This window comes from Ochotona princeps, chromosome 16, assembly GCF_030435755.1.
Source record: "Ochotona princeps isolate mOchPri1 chromosome 16, mOchPri1.hap1, whole genome shotgun sequence".
Taxonomy (NCBI): Eukaryota; Metazoa; Chordata; class Mammalia; order Lagomorpha; family Ochotonidae; genus Ochotona; species Ochotona princeps.
The window spans coordinates 15373975-15394090 of NC_080847.1; the positions used below are offsets into that span (position 1 = coordinate 15373975).

General features: G+C 39.9%; 1 protein-coding gene and 1 non-coding gene across 2 annotated transcripts in view; both read left to right on the forward strand.

The window, feature by feature from the left end:
- Positions 1-1445: 1445 nt before the first annotated feature.
- Positions 1446-20116, forward strand: part of TERB1 (telomere repeat binding bouquet formation protein 1) — a 30994-nt gene continuing 12323 nt past the window's right edge. The window contains exons 1-13 of the mRNA XM_004584148.3: positions 1446-1473; positions 4604-4666; positions 6350-6460; positions 6649-6777; positions 7643-7774; positions 10170-10230; positions 10322-10437; positions 10534-10656; positions 12369-12521; positions 14231-14362; positions 15176-15301; positions 17171-17328; positions 19578-19915. Coding sequence (XP_004584205.2) covers positions 4636-4666; positions 6350-6460; positions 6649-6777; positions 7643-7774; positions 10170-10230; positions 10322-10437; positions 10534-10656; positions 12369-12521; positions 14231-14362; positions 15176-15301; positions 17171-17328; positions 19578-19915 — 1610 coding nt within the window. The 5' untranslated portion in view covers positions 1446-1473; positions 4604-4635. The remainder of the gene's footprint in view (positions 1474-4603; positions 4667-6349; positions 6461-6648; positions 6778-7642; positions 7775-10169; positions 10231-10321; positions 10438-10533; positions 10657-12368; positions 12522-14230; positions 14363-15175; positions 15302-17170; positions 17329-19577; positions 19916-20116) is intronic.
- On the forward strand, positions 8123-8334 carry LOC118757734 (small nucleolar RNA U3). The gene has a single exon (XR_004995342.1). It is a non-coding gene; the product is annotated as a small nucleolar RNA U3 (small nucleolar RNA).

Below are 20116 nucleotides of genomic sequence, written 5' to 3' on the forward strand. Positions count from 1 at the left end.
AGCTGCACAACCTGGGAGGCAGCAGGTGATGGCTCAAAGACCAGAGTCTCTGCTGCCCACATGAGACACCTGGATGGAGTTTGGACTTCTGGCTTCTGCCCAGGCCAGCCATGACTGTCTAAGGGCATTTGGGGAGTAAACCAGTAGATGTGATATTGGGAATGAGGCAGGGAATCAGGAATGCATAAAGCTGGAGGACTTTAAAAAAATGTCTGTGTAGCATTCCATCGCACAGCATCTCCACCCCTTTACCTGTCAAGGCAGTACACCCACTCTCCCATGATGCCCCTGTGTCTAATACCGGGCCAGGAAGAAGATACAATGATGATATGGGAGTTATGCTTCACAAGGAGGTACCTTGTAACTCCCAGAGAGTCTCATGCACACAAAAACCCCACTCATACTTCTCCCTGTTTATATATTCAGTCAGGGCAACAGCCTTTACTGTGAGAAGGAGGCATCACGTGGCATCAGCTTGGTTTCTGGACCATGCTTGAACGCTGTCTGTAATTCTGGCCCACTCATGACAGCTAGCTCCCCAGGTGGAGTTGCCCACGTTCATGTGAATGTATATTCACTCTCTTAACTAAAGTCTATTCTCACTTGTGCACCTTATTTATGTCTTTGAAAATTTCTCTGTCCGGGCAAGAACTGGGGAATAAAAAAACATAGGCTACTAACGCCCATGAGATGGAAGATTTATTTCTGTGCCTCTTCACCTTTCAAATAACTTAAAAAATAAAAGTCAAATTGAACTGGTCGAATTCACAAACAAGTCCATGGATAAAGTAATAATAAAAACCTCACTAAGACTTAAGTTCATGGAAGTAGGCAAACTGGCAATTCAGTAGAGGGGAGACAGTGGCCAGTTTGATTTCATTTCTTTATGACTGAAGAATGTGTTAGAGGACTCTGAGTAATTAAGGCCCCTAAATTGACTGCTGGTAGATAAGTGAAATTTCAGATTAACCAAGACGGTATCTACCATACAGGAATTTGGTTGGTCTGGCCCCTAATGGGTCAAGATTTCCTGGTGTTTATTGTGGAGGAGACAGGAGATGCTGGGATCATAATCATTGAGGCCAGGCTGGGAATATGTGGCAGGTGTATCCGCTGATAGAATACCCAGGACAAAATAAGAAAGCGCCAGGGAGGTCATGAAAGAGGTCTCCCCATCATGAATGCACCCATGCGTGGCCCCAGTGACGTCCACCTCAGAGCCTTGGAACGAATGTCCTGAGGAAAGGAAGACCAGAAAACCAGAAGCAATGAGGTGACGTGATTTTCCCTTAAATTTGTGATTTTCCTTCATCTGCAAACCCCTCATGGCCACATTTGCTACACCTGCTCTCTGGAAGTCTCACGATGAGGGGGCGGAACTGTCTTCCCGGAAGTCCCGCCCCCACGAAGGGGAGCCTCGCCTGCTGCGCGGGAAACCGGTTGGGCGTCGTCCAGGTATCTGGCCGCTTGAGGGTAAAGGTCCGTCTTGTCTCCTCCCCAGCCACCCAAACCTGCCCGTTTCTCTGTGTGAAGGGCATATTGCGCTCTCCCTGACCAAGTCCACCCTCAAAGCAGGAGAGGAGGCGTTTCTGCCCCGCGGGTCCCTTGTCATCCCTGCCACGTGAGGGTTCAGGCCGAGCTGAGGGGGCAGAGTCTTCCAGAACAGTCCCCACAGCCACAGACGGGAAAAGATAATTGCCGCTTGCCTTTTAGTCAGATGGCACTGCGCAGTCCCCAGAACGCAGTTCTCTTCACTGTGTCTCTGATGCCGGGGCGGGTAGGAGCCCCTGGAGACAGCGTTTCTCAGAACCCCGGGTGGAAACTGCCTGGTTCCCTTTGTTCGTCACGCGAAACAGGCAGCAGCTGGCGTGGGCCTCGCGACTGGGCCGCGCTTCTGACCGCTCTGGACACCCGCTCCCCGCTCTCCCTCTTTCCCCGCAGGGCCCGGGCTGAGGAACCACCTGAGCCCTCCAGACGGCTGCTCTCTCAGCTCCTCGGGTGAGCCGTGCCCGTGCGGTTACCTCAGACTTGTCTGATGGGATCTGAACTGAGCCAGCTGAGGCCTGTGGCCCTGAGTGGATGAGACGCCCACCGGGCCGAGCCAGGCAATCAGTCGGTGCTTGGATGCAACGCTGTGCTCTCTGACCAGGCGGTGTCCACCACTGGGCGCAGTGAATCACCTCCCCAGGTGGAATAAATCCATAGGTCACCCCCATTGGACTAAATGGAGCTGGCGACCTACGTTATGGGCAAGGCCTCTTAGATCCCCGGGCTCCACCGCAGGATGTGTTCTGGGCAAAATGTTGCTGTTCCTTTAAAGGACCTTTTCATTCCTGGCCACTGTCCAACTTGCATGGCCAATACCTTAAATGGTGGCAGTTTGTTTCGTGCCAGCCTTCCCCAGAAAGATGTCATTTATTTTTCTTGTATTTGGGGGATAATCTTTATGTTAAAAAAAAAAGACAAACTTGTGATAACACTTTCCAAAACATACAAACATTAAGTTGGTTTTCTTAGAGAAATTTGAGATCCTTTTTCTTTTAAAATTTTAAAGAAATGTATTGTTTGATTGATTCTATCTGTTGATTCACTCCCCTGAATGCTTGAAGCCAAGATCTGGGGACTTACTTGGGCTGCCACTGCTTTCCCTAGGAGCTGGGTTACTGACTTGAGTATTTTCATATGGGACCTAAATGCCCTAACTGCAGCTAAATGCCTGCCCTTGCCTTTTTTCTGTGCAGTACTGTTTGGGGAAGTATACTGAGCAAAATCTCTAAGTGAAATTGGCCCTTTCTATTATATGGAGAAGTTCATTTCTTTACTGAAAGAATTCAGTAGAAACTTAAACCTCATCGTTTGTAACAAGTTGTACCTATTCACAGCTCTGACTATAGCAGCCATTTGGGGGAGTGAACCAGTGGATAGAAGATTCTCTGTCCCTCTTTCTTTCTATAATTCTGACTTTCAAGTAAAACAAACAAAAAAAATTTAAAGATGTATTTATTTGGAGGCCAAAGTTGCAGAGTAGAAGGGAGAGGCAAGATCTTCCATTTGCGGGTTTCCTCCCCAGATGGCCGTAATAACCTCCAGGGCTAGGTCAGTTTGAAGCCAGGATTCAGGAGCTTGACATGGCTAACAGGGGTTCAAGTACTTGGGACATTTTCTGCTGCGTTTCCCAGATGATGCAGGCAGCTGGATCAGGAGTGGTGCAGCCAGGGCTTGAACCAGCTTCCATGTGGGATGCTGGCATCACAAGCTGTGGCTGTACCTGCTGTGCCCCAGTGTTGGCTCTGTCACCGTTCTTGCAACCTAAAATGTTGTTTGTACCTAAATGTCAATGTTCTGTGCAACTAAAAATTCCTTGTTTAATGGAATAATTAGGTTAGAAATGTCAAAACAAGTATACATTCATGAAAGAATCTTGTATTTGTTATTTAAGTTTTTTTTTTCCTTAGGAAAATTTGCAAGAATGAGAATGAAAAATACAAAGGACAATTGCTTATCTCTGTTTAACAACACACTGGGGGGAGGCAAATGGGAACTTCTGAGTTCTATGAATCCTGATTTGTTGAAGAAATTAATTGAATTCTGATGCATTTTTCTGAATAATAAGTTTAATATTTTTAAAGTAGGCCTTGTAAGAGACCATATTAGAGTTGCTAGTTATTTTTTTTTAAGATTTATTTATTTTTTATTTTTATTTTTTTTTTAAAGATTTATTTTATTTTTATTACAAAGTCAGATATACTGAGAGGAGGAGAGACAGAGAGGAAGTGGAGCTGCCGGGACCAGAACCAGCGGCTATATGGGATCAAGGCGAGGACCTTAGCCACTAGGCCACGCTGCCGAGCCCAAAGATTTATTTTTATTACAAAGTCAGATATACAGAGAGGAGGAGAGACAGAGAGGAAGATCTTCCGTCCGATTAATCACTCCCCAAGAGAGCCACAACGGGCCGGTGCGTGCTGATCTTATGCTGGGAACCATGAACCTCCTCCAGGTCTCCCACGCAGGTGCAGTGTCCCAGTGCATTGGTCTGTCCTCAACTGCTTTCCCAGGCCACAAGCAGGGAGCTGGATGGGAAGTGGAGCTGCCGGGATTAGAACCAGAGCCCATATGGGATCCCGAGGCGTTCAAGGCGAGGACTTTAGCCGCTAGGCCACCGTGCTGGGCCCAAGTTGCTAGTTATTTTTAAAGTTCTAACAATATCTAAACAAAAGTTCAAGCTAAATGCTGAGTATCATGGCAAAATAACCATGGATTGTTAGAGGAAAAAAAAAATGGTACCAAACTTAGCTTGGAGAGACAAAGAGAAAGTCAATCAACCACTTGTTTACTATGTCAAGTAAATGTATTTTAAAATGCGAAATGTTTAAGAAATAACTTCATGAAGTAGAAATATTTCTATTTTATAGAATATTAAATTGTCAGAGTTTAAGCCACCTAAGCAATATCAGACATCTAATGAATGGCAGATTCAGTCCGTTGTATTCTGGCTTCAGGAAAACCATTTTTTCTTGAATCCTTTCCCCATTCGTTTGTATTTATTTCTCTGTCACTCTGGAATGTGGAATTTAATTGAGAACCTACCTTTTTCTTTTAGGTGAAATATAAAGAAAAAGAATATAAGCAAGTATGGAAAGTGGGGACACAAAGAAAACACAAGGTGAGCGATTCATGGATCATGTATCTACAAGTAGTTTTAGATTGTATTTGTAGGTCCAGTTCCATGTTTGTGGCCTAGGAAAGTGCTTAGGCTCACTGTACCCAAGTGGGAGACCCAGGGGAGGCTCCTGGCTTTAGCTCAGCTCTGGTCATGGCAGCCATTTCACCTCCTGTCTGTAAATTTGACTTTCCAATAAAAGTAAATACATTTTTTTAAAGGTTTATTTATCTTTATTGGAAAGGCAGATATACAGAGAGGAGAGACAGAGAGGAAGATCCTCTGTCCCATGATTCAATCCCCAAGTGACTGCAACAGCTGGTGCTGTGCCAATCCAAAGCCAGGAGCCAGGAACTTCCTCCAGGTCTCCCACACAAGTGCAGGGTCCCATCCTCGACTGCTTTCCCAGGCCACAAGCAGGGAGCTGGATGGGAAGTGGAGCTGCCGGTATTAGAACCAGCGCCCATATGGGATCCCGGCATGTGCAAGGCGAGGACTTTAACCACCACACTATCATGCCAGGCCCAAGAATAAATAAATTTTAAAGTCATAGTCATTGATCAGTTTCCATAAATATTGAGCATCTGCTCTTTGTCTCCTAACTTGTGTTGTCTGCAAATAGACATTCTCCTGTGAAAGGACAGGCTAATCATTAGAATACTATCTGAATACCTTAGTGGTGATCAATACAAGAACAATGGCAACTTAAGAGGACCACGTCTCAGTATATGCCTGGAGGTAGATTTCAGAATTGTTCTGAGAAAGATGGTAACTGAATCGATGGGCATGAAGGAAGTTGATCAGAGGAAATTATTTAAAAAAAAAGATGGGAAATTAGTATCCCTCAATACATATAATCACATAAAAGTTTAGTGGGCCTGGCACATAAGTCTAGTGGCTAAAGTCCTTGCCTTGTCAGCACCAGGATCCCATAAGGATGCTGGTTCTAGTTCCAACTGCTCCATTTCTCATCCAGCTCCCTGCTTGTGGCCTGGGAAAGCAGTGGAGCAAGCCCAAAGCCTTGTGACCCTGCACCCACATGGGAGACCTAGAAGAGGCTCCTGGCTCCTGACTTCGGATCGGCTCAGCTCTGCTCCAGCCATTGTGGTCACTTGGGGAGTAAATCGGTGGACAGAAGATCTTCCTCTCTGTCTCTCCTCCTCTCTGTGTATATCCTTTCAATAAAAAATAAATTTAAAAAAAGTTTAGCTGATGAAGAGAGTTTTCCAAAAAAAGGACAAAGAATTGGCGTTGTGGTCCTGAGCGAGAGCTTTCATCTGTTGGCTCACTCCCCAAATGGCTGCAACAGCCAGAATTGGGCCAATATGAAGCCAGAAGTTAGGAGCTTCCTCCAGGTCTCCCACATGCGTTCAGGGACCCAAGCACTTGGGCCATCTTCCACTGCTTTTCAAAGCATGTTAGACGGGAGCAGGATTGTAAGCTACTATTATAACAGTGCCCATATGGGATTCCAGCATCACAGGCTATGGCCTTATGTACTAAACTGAAGAATTCTAAGTTTTATATTGTTTAAAGAGCATCTTTTTATACACCTTTATAAGTTATTAGATTATAAATAATATGTGCATATTTACAACGTTGAATATTCTAAAGATGTAATTCTAAAGTAAAACTGGTTAATTTTTAAAAAAAAACTTGTAAAAAATAACAATTTTTGCTCTTTAGAAATGAAGACCGATGTGAACTTATTATTAGAGTGTATAAAACATCAAATGGACAATCCTGTTTCACAAAAGGAAGCTTTGGTCACTATTCATTCAATTTGTCAACAAAACAGTAAGATACAATAGAGAATTTTTATCTGTGATTCTGGTTCTTTAGTACTGTGTTATGTCAAATGTGCATACTTTTAAGCTTCCACTCAGTATACATGCTGTGTTGCTTTATTCATGCATTTTGTTTTATCCTTTAAAAGAATAATGAAAATAAACAGTTTCTATTTTTTTTTGTTTGCACCGCTACAGGTAACGCAGGTGTTTATTTTAGGGAAATTGGTGGTTTGGTGTTTTTAAAAAATCTTGCAAAATCAAGTGAACATAGGATGGTAAAAGAAGCAGCCTTATATACATTAGGAGCTATTGCAGAAAAAAATGGTAAAATATAAAATTTTATTTTATTTTTCTTCAACAATTCTGTTATATTTAAACTACTAAGATATAATTTCAGAATTAAGTGATTTTGTTTTGCTTGTATGAGTAGTTTTATCAAGGTACTTTAATTGAAAGATGAGGATGACCATGTTGTATCAGGGCTAATAGGCTATATGTGCAGAAATTCATGTTGACAAAAGTATTTTTCTGTGGTGAACTTGAAATGAGGTTGTACATAAACCACTGATTTTCCAACCCAACATTATATTCTTAAAATTTTAACTAGATATTGCTTTATTACCTATGCATAACCAAGCTCTATGCTAGTCTTTGGGCATGTTGAGATAAATAATATAGCCCTTGCCTTTGAGACAGGCAGATAAGTTCTAGGCAGGTGTATGTGCTGATTGCATCACTGTATTCAAATGATTTTTGTAAAATTATACTTATTTCAAGATTATTACAAAAACTAAAGTCGTGAGTTATGTTTTTAAAAATATTTTTGTTTCTGGAAAAGTAAATATATCTTCATATTTTATTTTCTAAAGCAGATTTATGAATTTTCTCAAACTTTCATTTGGTGTGTTTATCTTAAAATTGTCATACTTAATTTTTTTATTTCGGTTTTTTTATTGGAAATTCTGTGAGATTGCAATGTGGTTTTGAGCTGAGATCAAGTACTTTTCATTAAGATAATTGCTTCTTTGCTTATTGAATTAGGCATATATGAGTTTGAGATTTTGTTGTATGACTAATGTCAGTTAAGTTAGATCTGATTAAGAACCATTCCTAGCTTGAAAACTTGGACATATTTTAAAGCTTGTTTGTGTTAATATACTGAAACTAAAATTATGTTTTTATGTTTCAGTTTATTGTCAACAAACTTTGTGTACTTCAGAATTTTTTGAAGATTTAACTTGGTTCTTATCTAATAATGATTCAAACACAAATTTGAAAAGAATGTCTGTCTATGTTATTTTGGTTCTGGTTTCAAACAACAGTAAGTATATTCTCTTATTAAATTAAAGAATATTTAAATAAATTTCAAGATTATGCTTTTTGGGGTCATTTTAAAAATATTTCATTTATTTTAAAGACAGACACACCTTTTATATGCTGGTTCACTCCCAACCAAATGACCACAAAGTTGGGGTTGGGCCAGGCTAAAGCCAGGAGCCGGCAACTTCATCAAGGTCTCTAATGTGGGTCCAGAGCCCAAGCTCTTGGGCTATCCTCTGCTGCTTTCCCAGACACATTAGCAGGTAGCTAGGTTAGAAGCAGAACATTTAGGGCTAGAACTAGTTCACTTATGGGCTGACAGCAGGAAGAGTCTTAACCTGTTACACCGCAGTGCTTGCCCCAGGGATCATTTTTATGTAATTCCTTCCAAGAGATTTACTAGAAAGTGCAGAGCACCAGAAACCACTTGGAGGAGGTGCAGTGTTCTCTGCTGAGGATGAAGCCAGCTGTAGGTGTTGCTTTGCTGTAACTGGTGTTTGCCATGGGTGGTGGTTCTTTTCCTTTGGGAGAGTAACAGGGAGAGAATGCAGTATGATTGGCTTACATTAAATTAACAAACTGGAATAGTTATGATTTTCAAAATTCAAGTCTTTATGTAAATGCCTTCTTTTAAAAATATTTGGAGGCAGAGAGACACACAATTACTGTCTGCTGGTTTATTCCCCAGATATCCACAATAGTCAGGGTTGGATCAGGTCAAGGTGGGGAGTGGGGGTACTCAACCCAGGCCTGCTCCTGGGTGATAGGCACTCAGTCACCTGAGCTGTTCCTGTACATTAGCAGGAAATTGGAAGGAGGAGTAGAGCTGGGACTTGAACATAGACACCTGGTGTGGGATGTCAGCTTCTTAACTGCTAGGCCAACTGCCTGTCCCAAGTGTCTTTTTTCTTTTTTTTTAAGATTTATTGATTTTTTTATTACAAAGGCAGATATACAGATAGGAGAGACAGAGAGGAAGATCTTCCATCCGGTGCTGCGCCAATCCGAAGCCGGGAACCTGGAACCTCTTCTGGGTCTCCCACACGGGTGCAGCGTCCCAAAGCCTTGGGCCATCCTCGACTGCTTTCCCAGGCCACAAGCAGGGAGTTGGATGGGAAGTAGAGCCGCCGGGACTAGAACCGGCTCCCATATGGGATCCCGGGGCGTTCAAGGTGAGGACTATAGCCGCTAGGCCACGCTGGGCCCCCAAGTGTCTTAATTTGACTTCTGAGAAATGCTATCTTTAAAGAAAAAGGAAATTAATAGCATTTATTTAGCCATTTGATATTATTTTTAAGATTTATTTATTTTTAATTGAAGGGCAGAATTTTTTAAAAGATGTATTTTTATTACAAAATCAGATATACAGAGAGGAGGAAAGATAGAGAGGAAGTGGAGCTGCCGGAATTAGAACCAGCACCCATATGGGATCCCGGCGTGTTCAAGGCGCGTTCAAGGCGCGTTCAAGGCGTGTTCAAGGCGAGGACCTTAGCCAATAGGCCACACAGCTGGCCCTGAAGGGCAGATTTTACAGGGAGAGATCTTCCGTCTACTGCTTCGCTCCCCAGATGGCAGTCACCAGAGCCGAGCTCATCCAAAGCTGGGGGTCAGGAGCTTCTTCAGGGTCTCCCTCATAGGTGCAGGGTCCCAAGGACTTGGGCCATCTTCCTCTGCTTCCATACTATAAGCAGAGATCTGGATTGGAAGTAAAGTAGCTGGGATGCAAACCAGGAACTGGCTCCACAGGGCAGAGAGTTAGCTTGGTGCACTGCTGCCCTACTATGCCTTCTCTGATATTTGGTCATTTTAAGAGTTGTTTTTAGGGCCTGGTAGAGTAGCCTAGTGACTTCAGTCCTCACCTTGCAAATGAATGAGAAGTTACAGCTTTGAAGGGAAAAAGAGAATCAAACGAATCCCATAGTAGATTTTCTGAAAAAGTGGCCAATTAGTGTTTATTGTATTAGGCAATGGTTTTTGTTTTTGGAATAATTTTAGATTTACAGAGATACTGTAGAATCTGTATATCTGCTGTGCAGGCTGTTTTTTTGTTTTTATTCTTTTAATATTGCTGTTTTTTTCAGATTGTTAGAACTTTTACATTCATTTAATGTGCAATTTTTTTCTATTTTGGAAAAACTAGAAAGGGTCAAATATTTTTTTTCTTATTTTGTATCCTTTTTTGGTGTAACACAGACTATGAGACAGTAAAGGTTTAAGGCTTCTTAATTTGGGGGAGAAATGTGAATGCTGTCAGACTCTGAGCGTAAGTAATGCATTTTTTTATAATTTGATTACGGATTTTTCTATTATAGTAAAATTTTAATTACAGAATATAAATTTTTTTCCAAAGTTATTTCTAAAATCATTCGTATAATTTGTTTTTTTTTTTTTTTTAGGAACTGGACAAACACTTGTGAGAGAAACAGATTGTATTACTGTTCTGTCACAGTTGTTTAAGTAAGCAAATACAAATTCTTGCTACTTATTCATTATTTAAGACCTTAACACATATGTATTAATTTACTTTCTTTTCTTTTTACCCTAATAGGAAAATTCTTTCAAAATATGAGTTGGATTTGTCAGATGAAAATGTTTTCCAGAGTTACCAGTTGTGGGCTTCAGTATGTAGTACTCTGTGTGTCTGTGTTAACAATCCTCAAAATGGTAATAATTTCAAACATTTAATTATAAAATTAGAGTAAAAAAATATTAAAACTGATATTCAGTGTGTCATACATGATTGCCTTTGTCGTCTTTCAGATGAGAATCAAAGGTTTTGTTGTGCACTTTTTTCACATGCTAATGATTGGCTAATGAACTGCATGAAACCTGAGATAATTCGCCCTATTTGCTCATTCATTGGACTCACTCTTGCAAATAACAGTTAAGTATTTGCTATTGTCTAGGTCATATTTGAAGAAACATACTTTAAAACATAACAATTTATGATTTAATTAGTGTATTAGTGTTACAATGATTTGGATCATAGTGGATGCATTTACATTCTTGAAGCTGAGAAAATCTCAGGCCCAGTACCATGGCTCAATGGCTAAATCCTCACCTTGCAAGTGTCAGTATCCCATATGGGTGCCGGTTCAAGTACTAGCTCCCCAAGATGTTGGAGAAACTGGATAGCAGAACTAAAAATCCATGGAGTATGTTCTAGGTCATTATGGAATTAAATTAGAAATGAACAAGAATAAAACATCTAGTAAAAAACTTAAAATTTGGGTGATTAAATAACTTAGTATTATTTTTAAAAGCCAAATTATAAATCATAAAGGAAATTAGTTTTAGGTACTTATTTATTTGAAAAGCAGAATAACAAAAAGAGGTAAGCAAGAGACCTTTTATCAGCAAATCCACCCCTCAAATTACTCAAGTTACCACAGCCAGGATTGGGTCAGACCACGGCCAGAAGCCAGGAGCTTCATCTGGGTCCTCTCACATAGAAGTTTGAGGGCCCAAGCACTTGGGACATCCTCAGATGGATTACCGGGAAGCTGGGTGGGAAGCAGAGCATCTCGGACTCAAACTGGTACTCCAGCATGGGATGTGAATATCAGAAGTGGCAGCTCAACTTGCTGTACTACAACACTAGCCCAGAGGAAATTATTTTTAAAGATTTATGTATTTATTTGTTCATTTTTATTGGAAAAGCAGATTTACAGAAATAAGGAGAAACAGAAAGATCTTCCCTCTGCTGGTTCACTCACCGTAGCTGAGTGAATCTGAAGCCTAGAGCCAAAGGCTTTTCCTGGCGCTTTCATGTGGATGTAAGGTACTAAGGCTCTGGACCATCCTCCACTACTTTCCCAGGCCACAAGCATGGAGCTTGGGACATGAAGCAGCACCCATATGGGATCCTGGTGCTTGCAAGGCAAGGATTTAGCCACTGAGTCATTGCACAAGGCTCTGTTTGAGAATCTTAAATCTGATAAAGAACTGTATTCAGAATATGTTAAAAACTCTTACTAAAGTATCAATAGTAAAAACAGACTAATGATTTAAAAAGTGGACAGAAGATATGAACAGATAAGCCTCCAAAGAAGATATGACTGTTGAAGAAGTACTTGAAAAGATGGTTAAGATTCTGCTACAGAAACCCAAATTACCACTTCAGAGAAACACCACTACATGGCCAGTAGCGTGGCTAAAAGACTGGTAATGTTAAATATTGGTGAGAGTGTGGAGCAACTAGAACTTCCACACATTGCTGATGTTTATCTATATTCAGTTGTTAAATACTAATTTTCACTTGCAAAAGAATATATACCTAGAATTCCAAAAACTAGAATCTATTTTCATGATACTGTAACATTTATTTTTCCTCAAACCAAACTTGAATGAATAATGTGTGTCTTTTATACAATGAATAAGTTGGTATGAAGTATGTTGTAGTATGTTGATGTGAGATGTTCTCAAAATAAGTTATCTCAAGGATATAAATATATGCAAAGGAAGAAATTAATTTTCGAATTCTTTTGACTCAGCTTCTTAAAATTTGGAAAAGGTCAATGTTACATTTAATACAAACTAGTTGATGAAATTACATGCTTGTTTGAGATATTGATTGTTGTACTTTATTCCTTAAGCATATGTACAGAAATGCTTTGTAACTGTGGGTGGATTGGATGTATTGTCCCAAGTTCTTGTGCAGCTGGAATCTGATTCACATAAGACTAATTCCAGTGCTAATCTTGCCGTTGTGGTAACGAAAACGCTGGATGCATGCATTGCTGACAATCGTGAGTAAAAATGCTTAGTTATATTGCTACATTAAATTTTGTTTAAAATCATGGAGAATGAAGAAATAGATTGAACACAAAATGAACTGGACTTCTAGTTTATCATAGAAACTAATCTTAAAAATTATCTAACACAACTTTTTAAAAAAATATTTATTAAATTTCAAAGTCAGATTTACAGAGAGGTGGAGAGACAAAGATCTTCCATCTGCCGGTTCACGTCCCAAGTGGCTGCAACAGCCAGAGCTGAGCTGATCCAAAGCCAGGAGCCTGGAGTTTCCTCCGGGTCTCCCACGCAGGTGCAGGGTCCCAAGGCTTTGGGCCATCCTCGACTGCCTTCCCAGTCACAGGCAGGGAGCTGGATGGGAAGTGGAGCAGCCGGGATATGAACCGCATCTTGGCACTTGCAAGGTAAGGACTTTAGCCACTAGGCTACTGCACTGGGCCCTAGCACAACTCTTCATACTTCCTTAAACTGAACCGTTGGCCTTAAAGTTTAAAATTCAGGTGATATAGTCAAAATTGAGCTCCATCATCACTTTCAAAGTTTTATTTCACTTAAAGAGCAGCATTAAATGCAGAGTTTTAGATTTGAAATCAAGGCAGATTTTAGAAACATAAAAATAGAAAGATCCAATATATATGTTTTTAAAAATTATATAAAGAATTAATATATGCATCTTTCTGGTGAATATAAGGTGTGAATTACCCATGCACTGTAACACTGACTGAGTGGCAGAACCACTTGACCCCATGTTTCTTGCATGTACTGACACTGAGGAATGACAATCTGTAAACTTTGGGTCAAGAAATTCTAATTATGGGCCTGGCATGGTGGCCTAGCGGCTAAAGTCCTCGCCTTGAACGCCTCGGGATCCCACATGGGCGCCGGTTCTAATACCAGCAGCTCCACTTCCCATCCAGCTCCCTGCTTGTGGCCTGGGAAAGCAGTCGAGGACGGCCCAATGCATTGGGACACTGCACCCGCGTGGGAGACCCGGAAGAGGTTCCAGGTTCCCGGCTTCGGATCGGCGCGCACCGGCCCATTGCGGCTTACTTGAGGAGTGAATCATCGGACAGAAGATCTTCCTCTCTGTCTCTCCTCCTCTCTGTATATCTGACTTTGTAATAAAATAAATAAATCTTAAAAAAAAAGAAATTCTATTTATAAAAATAATTGGGATAAACATAGATGCTTTTTCAAAAAAAGATTAAAGAAAACTTGCCATTCATTGAGCTCTGGAGATTACAAAAAGGGTTGAGACACTGTCTCTTGGGGATTTTTAGCCTTGTTTTTGTTATCAATATTATATTCTGAGTGTGCTTTGGAGAAGTTTAGCTTCAAATGGTGAATTTCCTGAATTTTGTCACACCTCAGCATGGCTTCAGATATGTTTTATTGCATCATTCATGATAGTAGAAACTTGATCACCTAATAATATATTTCAGTTTTAGTAAATAAGAAAGGATATAAAGGAGGAGCATAAGCTTATTCTACTTTAGAAAGATAGTTTTATTTTATGTTTATAAAATTATGCAAAATAATTAAGAGAGATTAATGAGTTACTGCAATAAACCTTCATCTTACTAACTTTGATATTTATACAGGTAAATTAAATGTTATATAACCTTGAATAAACAAATAGACTGTATATTTATGTTTTAAATTTGTACTTACTATCCTTTCCCTCACTATTTTATATTAATAGCTACTTTTGGGGTAATATTGTCCAAGTATCACATTGTTTCAAAACTTCTGGCATTACTGCTTCATGAAAGTCTGGATTCAGGAGAGAAATTCAGCATCATGCTTGCTCTTGGTCATTGCACGGAGGATTGTGGTAAAGAAGCATTGTATTTATTTGGTTTGCTTATTAAGATAGTGGAATAGAAATGTGTAGTTGTTCCCTTTCCTTTCTCCCCATTCAGGCCCAAACCAATCGTCTGAGCTCCTCGTCCTTCTTCACAGATTGTTTTCGGTCTTTTGCTAAGAAAGACCTGTGGCTCTGCTTCTGCTTTCTCTTCCTTGTTCCTTTCTGCCTGTTCCAGTATGAATTCTCTCAGTTTTGGCCCCCTTCGCCTCAATATTGTAATAACATTCTCCCTGTGTTCCTTTTCTTCTGTCTCCATTTTCTAGTTTACTGTTTAAGTTGCTGTACCAATCTTACTCCCCCTTGCTGAAAATTCTGACTTCCTCTCCCTACCTGGCGTTCCCTCTATTTTCTTCTCCCTATTCCGTGTTCCTCCTCCTCTTTACTCTCTTCCCACTCTCCCAGCTTCTTTCCTCCGCCTTTCTCCACTTTCCTCCACCTCCTCTGTCCCTCCCACTCCTCCTCTCTTCTCCCTTTGCTTACTTGCTCGTTTCACTCACTTCTCCTTCCCTCATTTTCTCTGTTGTTGCTCTTAGTCTGTGCAAGTTAGGATGAACTTTTTTTTTAAGCCAAGTAAGGGGATTTGGTTTGCTCTTATGATACTACTCTTTGGCAGCATTTCAGAGATCATCATTTATGAAACTCAAGTATTTTCTATAAATGATTTCCTAAATTGAAAATATTTTTAAAATTATGTTTTTATTTACTTTAAAATTTGACCTATGACCTAATTTATATAATTTATGATAAAATTTTTCAACTTTAATTTTTGATGTTTTCCAGAGGAGAATCAATATGACCTGTTAAAAAACAATGGGCTTCCATTCATACTACAAGCCGTAAATGAATCTCAAAATGAGGAACTAAAAAGAGCTGCTACTTTTGTGCTTTACAATTGCAAAAAAATAAGTAAGTTTAATGTTACTTTAAGAAAATTCCAACTGAAGTTTATAGAGGAGAATTTACGTTAGTCTGAAAGAGCCAGCCAAAGTCTTTCTCCATTTGAAAGGCAGAAAATATGAGTGCCTCCAAAAAGTTCATAGAAAATGTGTATTATGAAAAAATTTTGCAAGAATTGAAGTATCCTTGTGTAATTTGAACATGACAGTATATGCAAACATGTGGAAGAGAGCATATAAAAAAACAGCAATAGAGATAGGTCATATGTTTTCTGGTATGTGTGAAATTTAGTTTATATTTAAGATAATAATTTAATCATAAAGCATATTATTAAATATTTCATTTAATTCATTTTTTAAAGATTTATTTACTTTTATTGGAAAGGCAGATTTTACATAGAGAAGGAGATACAGAAAGAAAGATCTTTCATCCGTTGGTTCACTACCCAAATAGCCACAATGGCTAGAGCTGAGCTGAGCTGAGCTGAGCTGAGCTGATCTGAAGCCAAGACCAAGGAGCTTCTGGGTCTCCCATGCAGATGCAGGGTCCCAAGGCTTTGGGCTGTGCTCCACTGCTTTCCCAGGCTACAAGCAGGGAGTTGGATGGGAAGTGGAGCAGCCATTACATGAATCAGCACCCATATTGGATCCTGGCACATGCAAGGCGAGGATTTAGCCACTGGGCCCGCCCACCAGGCCCTCATTTAATTTGAAAGGCAGCTCGGGCCAGTAGTGCAATGGATGACACCTCTGACTATGTCTAATTTGAAAGGTATATTTTACAGAGAGAAGGAAAAACTAAGAGGTTTTCTATCAACTAGTTCACTACCAAAATGGCTGAAATGGCCAGAGCTGAGCCAATCATCAGCTAGGCGCCCAGGAACTTCTTTCTGGGTCTGCCATGTGGGTGCAGGGGCCAAAGATTTGAGCCATCTTTTACTGCCTTCCCAGGTCATAAGCAGGAAGCTGGGTTGGAGGTGAAACAGGCTGGACTCAAACAGGTACTCATATGGGATGCTGCCAGTGAAGATGAGGGATTATCCTATTGTGCTACCATGTCAGCTCCCATTCATTTATTTATTTAAAAAAGATTTGTGTATCTTCTTTGTTCCAGGCAGTATCCTAGGCACTGGGGATGTGGTAAGAAGAAACAGTCTGTGTATTTTTAGAGCCTAGTTTAGCTAGAGATGGTAATGGATCGTTCTTTAAAATGAGATCGTGTGGGGCCAACTCCATAACTCAAAAGTCTAATCCTCCATGTGCTAGCATTGACATCCCATTTGGGTGTTGTTTCTTGTCCTGGCTGCTTCACTCCTTATCCCAGCTCTCTGCCTGTAGGCTGGAAAAGCAATAGAGGATGGCCCAGGTCCTTGGGCCCCTGTACCTGCATTGGAGACTTGGATGAAGCTTCTGGCTCCTGGCTTCCTATCAGCACAGCTCTGGCTGTTGTGGCCATTTGAGGAGTGAACCAGCATATGAAAGATCTCTCTTTCTCCATCTCTGCTATCTTTTCAAATCTGCCTTTCAAAAAAATAATGAGATATGTGTTACTGTAATTTAACATAGATTGTGAAAAGATAGAACACAGATTTTTGAGAACCTGTAAAAAGTGAATCTGACCTTGACCTGGAGTAGAAAAAGCTTTTGAGAAAGTGATTCTTTTTAAACATTTTGTTTATGACTGTTTGAGTCTCAGACCTCTGCCAAACACTTTCCATGTGTTTTCAGTACTAGTTAAGCAGGTATGGTAGTCTAGATGGACAAAATTTAGAGAAGGGTTAGAGTGGAGTATAAAGTTGTTTTATTTAAAGTGCTAAATTAGCATTTCTGGTGATAAATAAATTCACATTTCCTCCCTCCCACCCACCCTTTTACAAAGCTGAGAAATTATCTTTAAGTTTAGCAGAATATTTTGATGAAAGTGATGCAGAACAATTAAAGAACACAGAAATGAAAGCAAAGAATCTTGAACCATACTGGAAGAGAGCAAAGGAAATTCTACAAAAACTGGAACACCTTGAAAGAAAAGACAATGAGGTTGGCTTCTTTGTTTCAAAAAATATAGAACATTTTCTATTTTTTTAAATATATATTTCTTTGTTTTGAAAAAGAATGAATGAATGAATATCCTGCATCTGCTGGTTCACTCCTTAGATGGCTGCAACTGCTGGGGCTGCGCCAGGCTGCTGTCAGGAACCCCTACGTTGATGCTCAGGCCCAAGCATTGGGGTCATACAATGCTGCTGCTTCTCAAGCCATTAGCATAGAGCTGCACTGGAAGTGGAGCAGCCAGGACTCCTCCAGTTGGCATTCTTCATATGGAATGCTGGCATCGCAAATGATAACTTCATTTGCTTGGCCACAACACTAGGCCCAATCTTTGCTTTTAGCTCTACATTTAGCCCACATTCTAGAGTTTCTTTCTTTGTTTATTTGCTTTTGTAAATAAAAAAAAAATTTGAAAAGCAGAGCGACAGACACACACATACAGAGGCAGAGATAGGAGTCTTCTGTCTGCTGGTTCACTCCCCAAATGGCTGGAGCTGGGCCGGCAGAAGCTAGGAGCCCCTTTTCCCATCCATGTGTCCCACGTGCACAGCAAGTTCCCAAGTACTTGAGCCAGCAGTGTGTGCATTAATAGGATACCAGATCAGAAGCAGAGAAGCTGGGACTAGAACCATACACTTTGATAAGAGGTGTGGCAGTACTAGGCAACATGTTAAACTTGTTTTTTTTAAAGATTTATTTGGAAAGGCAGATTTACAGAGAGAAGGAGATCTGGAGAGAAAGACCTTTTGTCTGCTGGTTCACTCCTCAAGTGGTCACAGTGACTGTGGAAGAGCCGATCTGAAGCCAAGAGCCAGGAGCTTCTTTTGGTTCTCCCATGCAGGTACAGGGTCCCAATGCATTGGGCTGTCCTCTACTGCTTTCCTAGGCCACAAGCAGGGAGCTGGATTGGAAGTGGAGCAGCCAGGACATGAACTGGTGCCCATATGGGATCCCGGCACATTCAGGTTGAGGACTTTAGCCACTAGGCTACCACACTGGGCCCCCTTTATTTTAGAGGCAGAGAGGGAGACAGAAAGTGATTGCAATGGCCCTTGGCTGGGGCTGAATCTGGAAACCAGAAACTCAGTCTAGGTTTCCCATTTGGTTGGCAGGAATACAATCACCTGAACCATCACTGGTTCCTTTGAGTCTGCAGTAGCAGGAAACTGGATTCAGGAATTGAAGTGGAGTGTCAAAACTATGTGCAACCCAAGCATCTTAACACCTGCCTCCTCTTTGCTTTTATAGTTGCAAAGTTTTCCATTGAATGTGTGTGCTAGCTTTTCTGATAAATGCTAATGTTATTATCAACTTTTGGTGCTATTAATATTGTTGCAATTAGCATTAACATTGTGCACATGTGAAAGTAATTGATAGTTTTTATACAGACATACACAGCTTTTATTATGAAAGGTACTGAAAACTTTAATGAAAAGGCCAAGAAATGATCAAAAAAACTTTCATAGAGACCAGTTTACACTCTTGCCAGTAATGTTTGATAGTATGTTTGTTTCTGATCCTTTCAATGTGATGAGAAAAGCATCTCGATGTAGCTTTAATATTTCTCTGTTACAGGAGGGATGGAACCTTTCTTCATGTGTTAAGGAGCTATTTGTTTTTTCTATCAAGTATCTGTTTCATTTGCCCACATTCTACACTGTTACTTGTGTTTGATATTTCATTGTAGTGATGATTTATAAATGCTACTTTAAGTTATATTTTTCCTAGCTATAATTTTTCTATATGTGTATATATATAAATCACTTTCAGATCTTTCAGTTGTCACTTAGTTTTGCTTCTAGTCCTCCCCTTTTTTTTTAATTCTCTTCAGCTCAACATTCTTGGTCTTTATCAAAATTTTAAAAAATATTTTGTATGCTTAATAATTCTCTTATGATTTATTATTTTTGCATAACAGTTGGAAAGGTCTTCCATTTCTTGAGAATATTAAAATGTGATTTCTTTTATAATGTATTTCCATGTTTTTATATTTAGGTATTTGGTCCATTTTGACTTTACTGTTATATAAATTGTGAGATGTCCATTTATTTTTTTTTTCCTCTGATGGTTACTAAATTGTCCTAACATCATTTGTTGGATAAACTCATTTTCTGGTTTGAACTCTTTTATAATATAATCTTCTGACAATCATAAAGTATATCAGAAAGTATAAAGCAATTTATAAAACAAGTGGATTACATTTAAATTGCTTGTTTATTGTTATTTTCATATCACAGGGTAAAGAAAGAGAAACATGTAAGAGTGACGTGAATATAAATATTGCGAATACATTGAAACAACTTCATGTGGATAGTACTGGTGAAAGAAACAAAGCAGAGAATAAGAAAAAAAGGCAGTCCAGACAACGTCAGAGTCATGTGCCCCGTGGAATCATGTCTAAAGCAAGTGAAAATGATGACCAAGTGAAGACAGCATTAAAGAATGCAAATCCAGTTAATGCTTGTTATAGGGAGAGTGGACAAAATCAGACTTTACATAATACCAGTTCGAGCTGCGATCAAAAATTACCTGAAGGAACAACTTTTGAAAAGAAGAATGTTATTTCTTTACCAGGGTATAGTTTAATAATTTTAATAATTATTTGTCAAGCATGTCTAGCACAATGCTGTGTGCTTTGCTGTTAGGTACAGGAGATGAATGTAGACACGTTAAAACATGCTCTTGGGAGGAGCCTAAAATAGGAAATGTTGGAAAAGGAGTTTGGATAGGGAGGTAAGGACCTGTTGCTGAAAGGCCTTGGTATCGTACTCAGGGT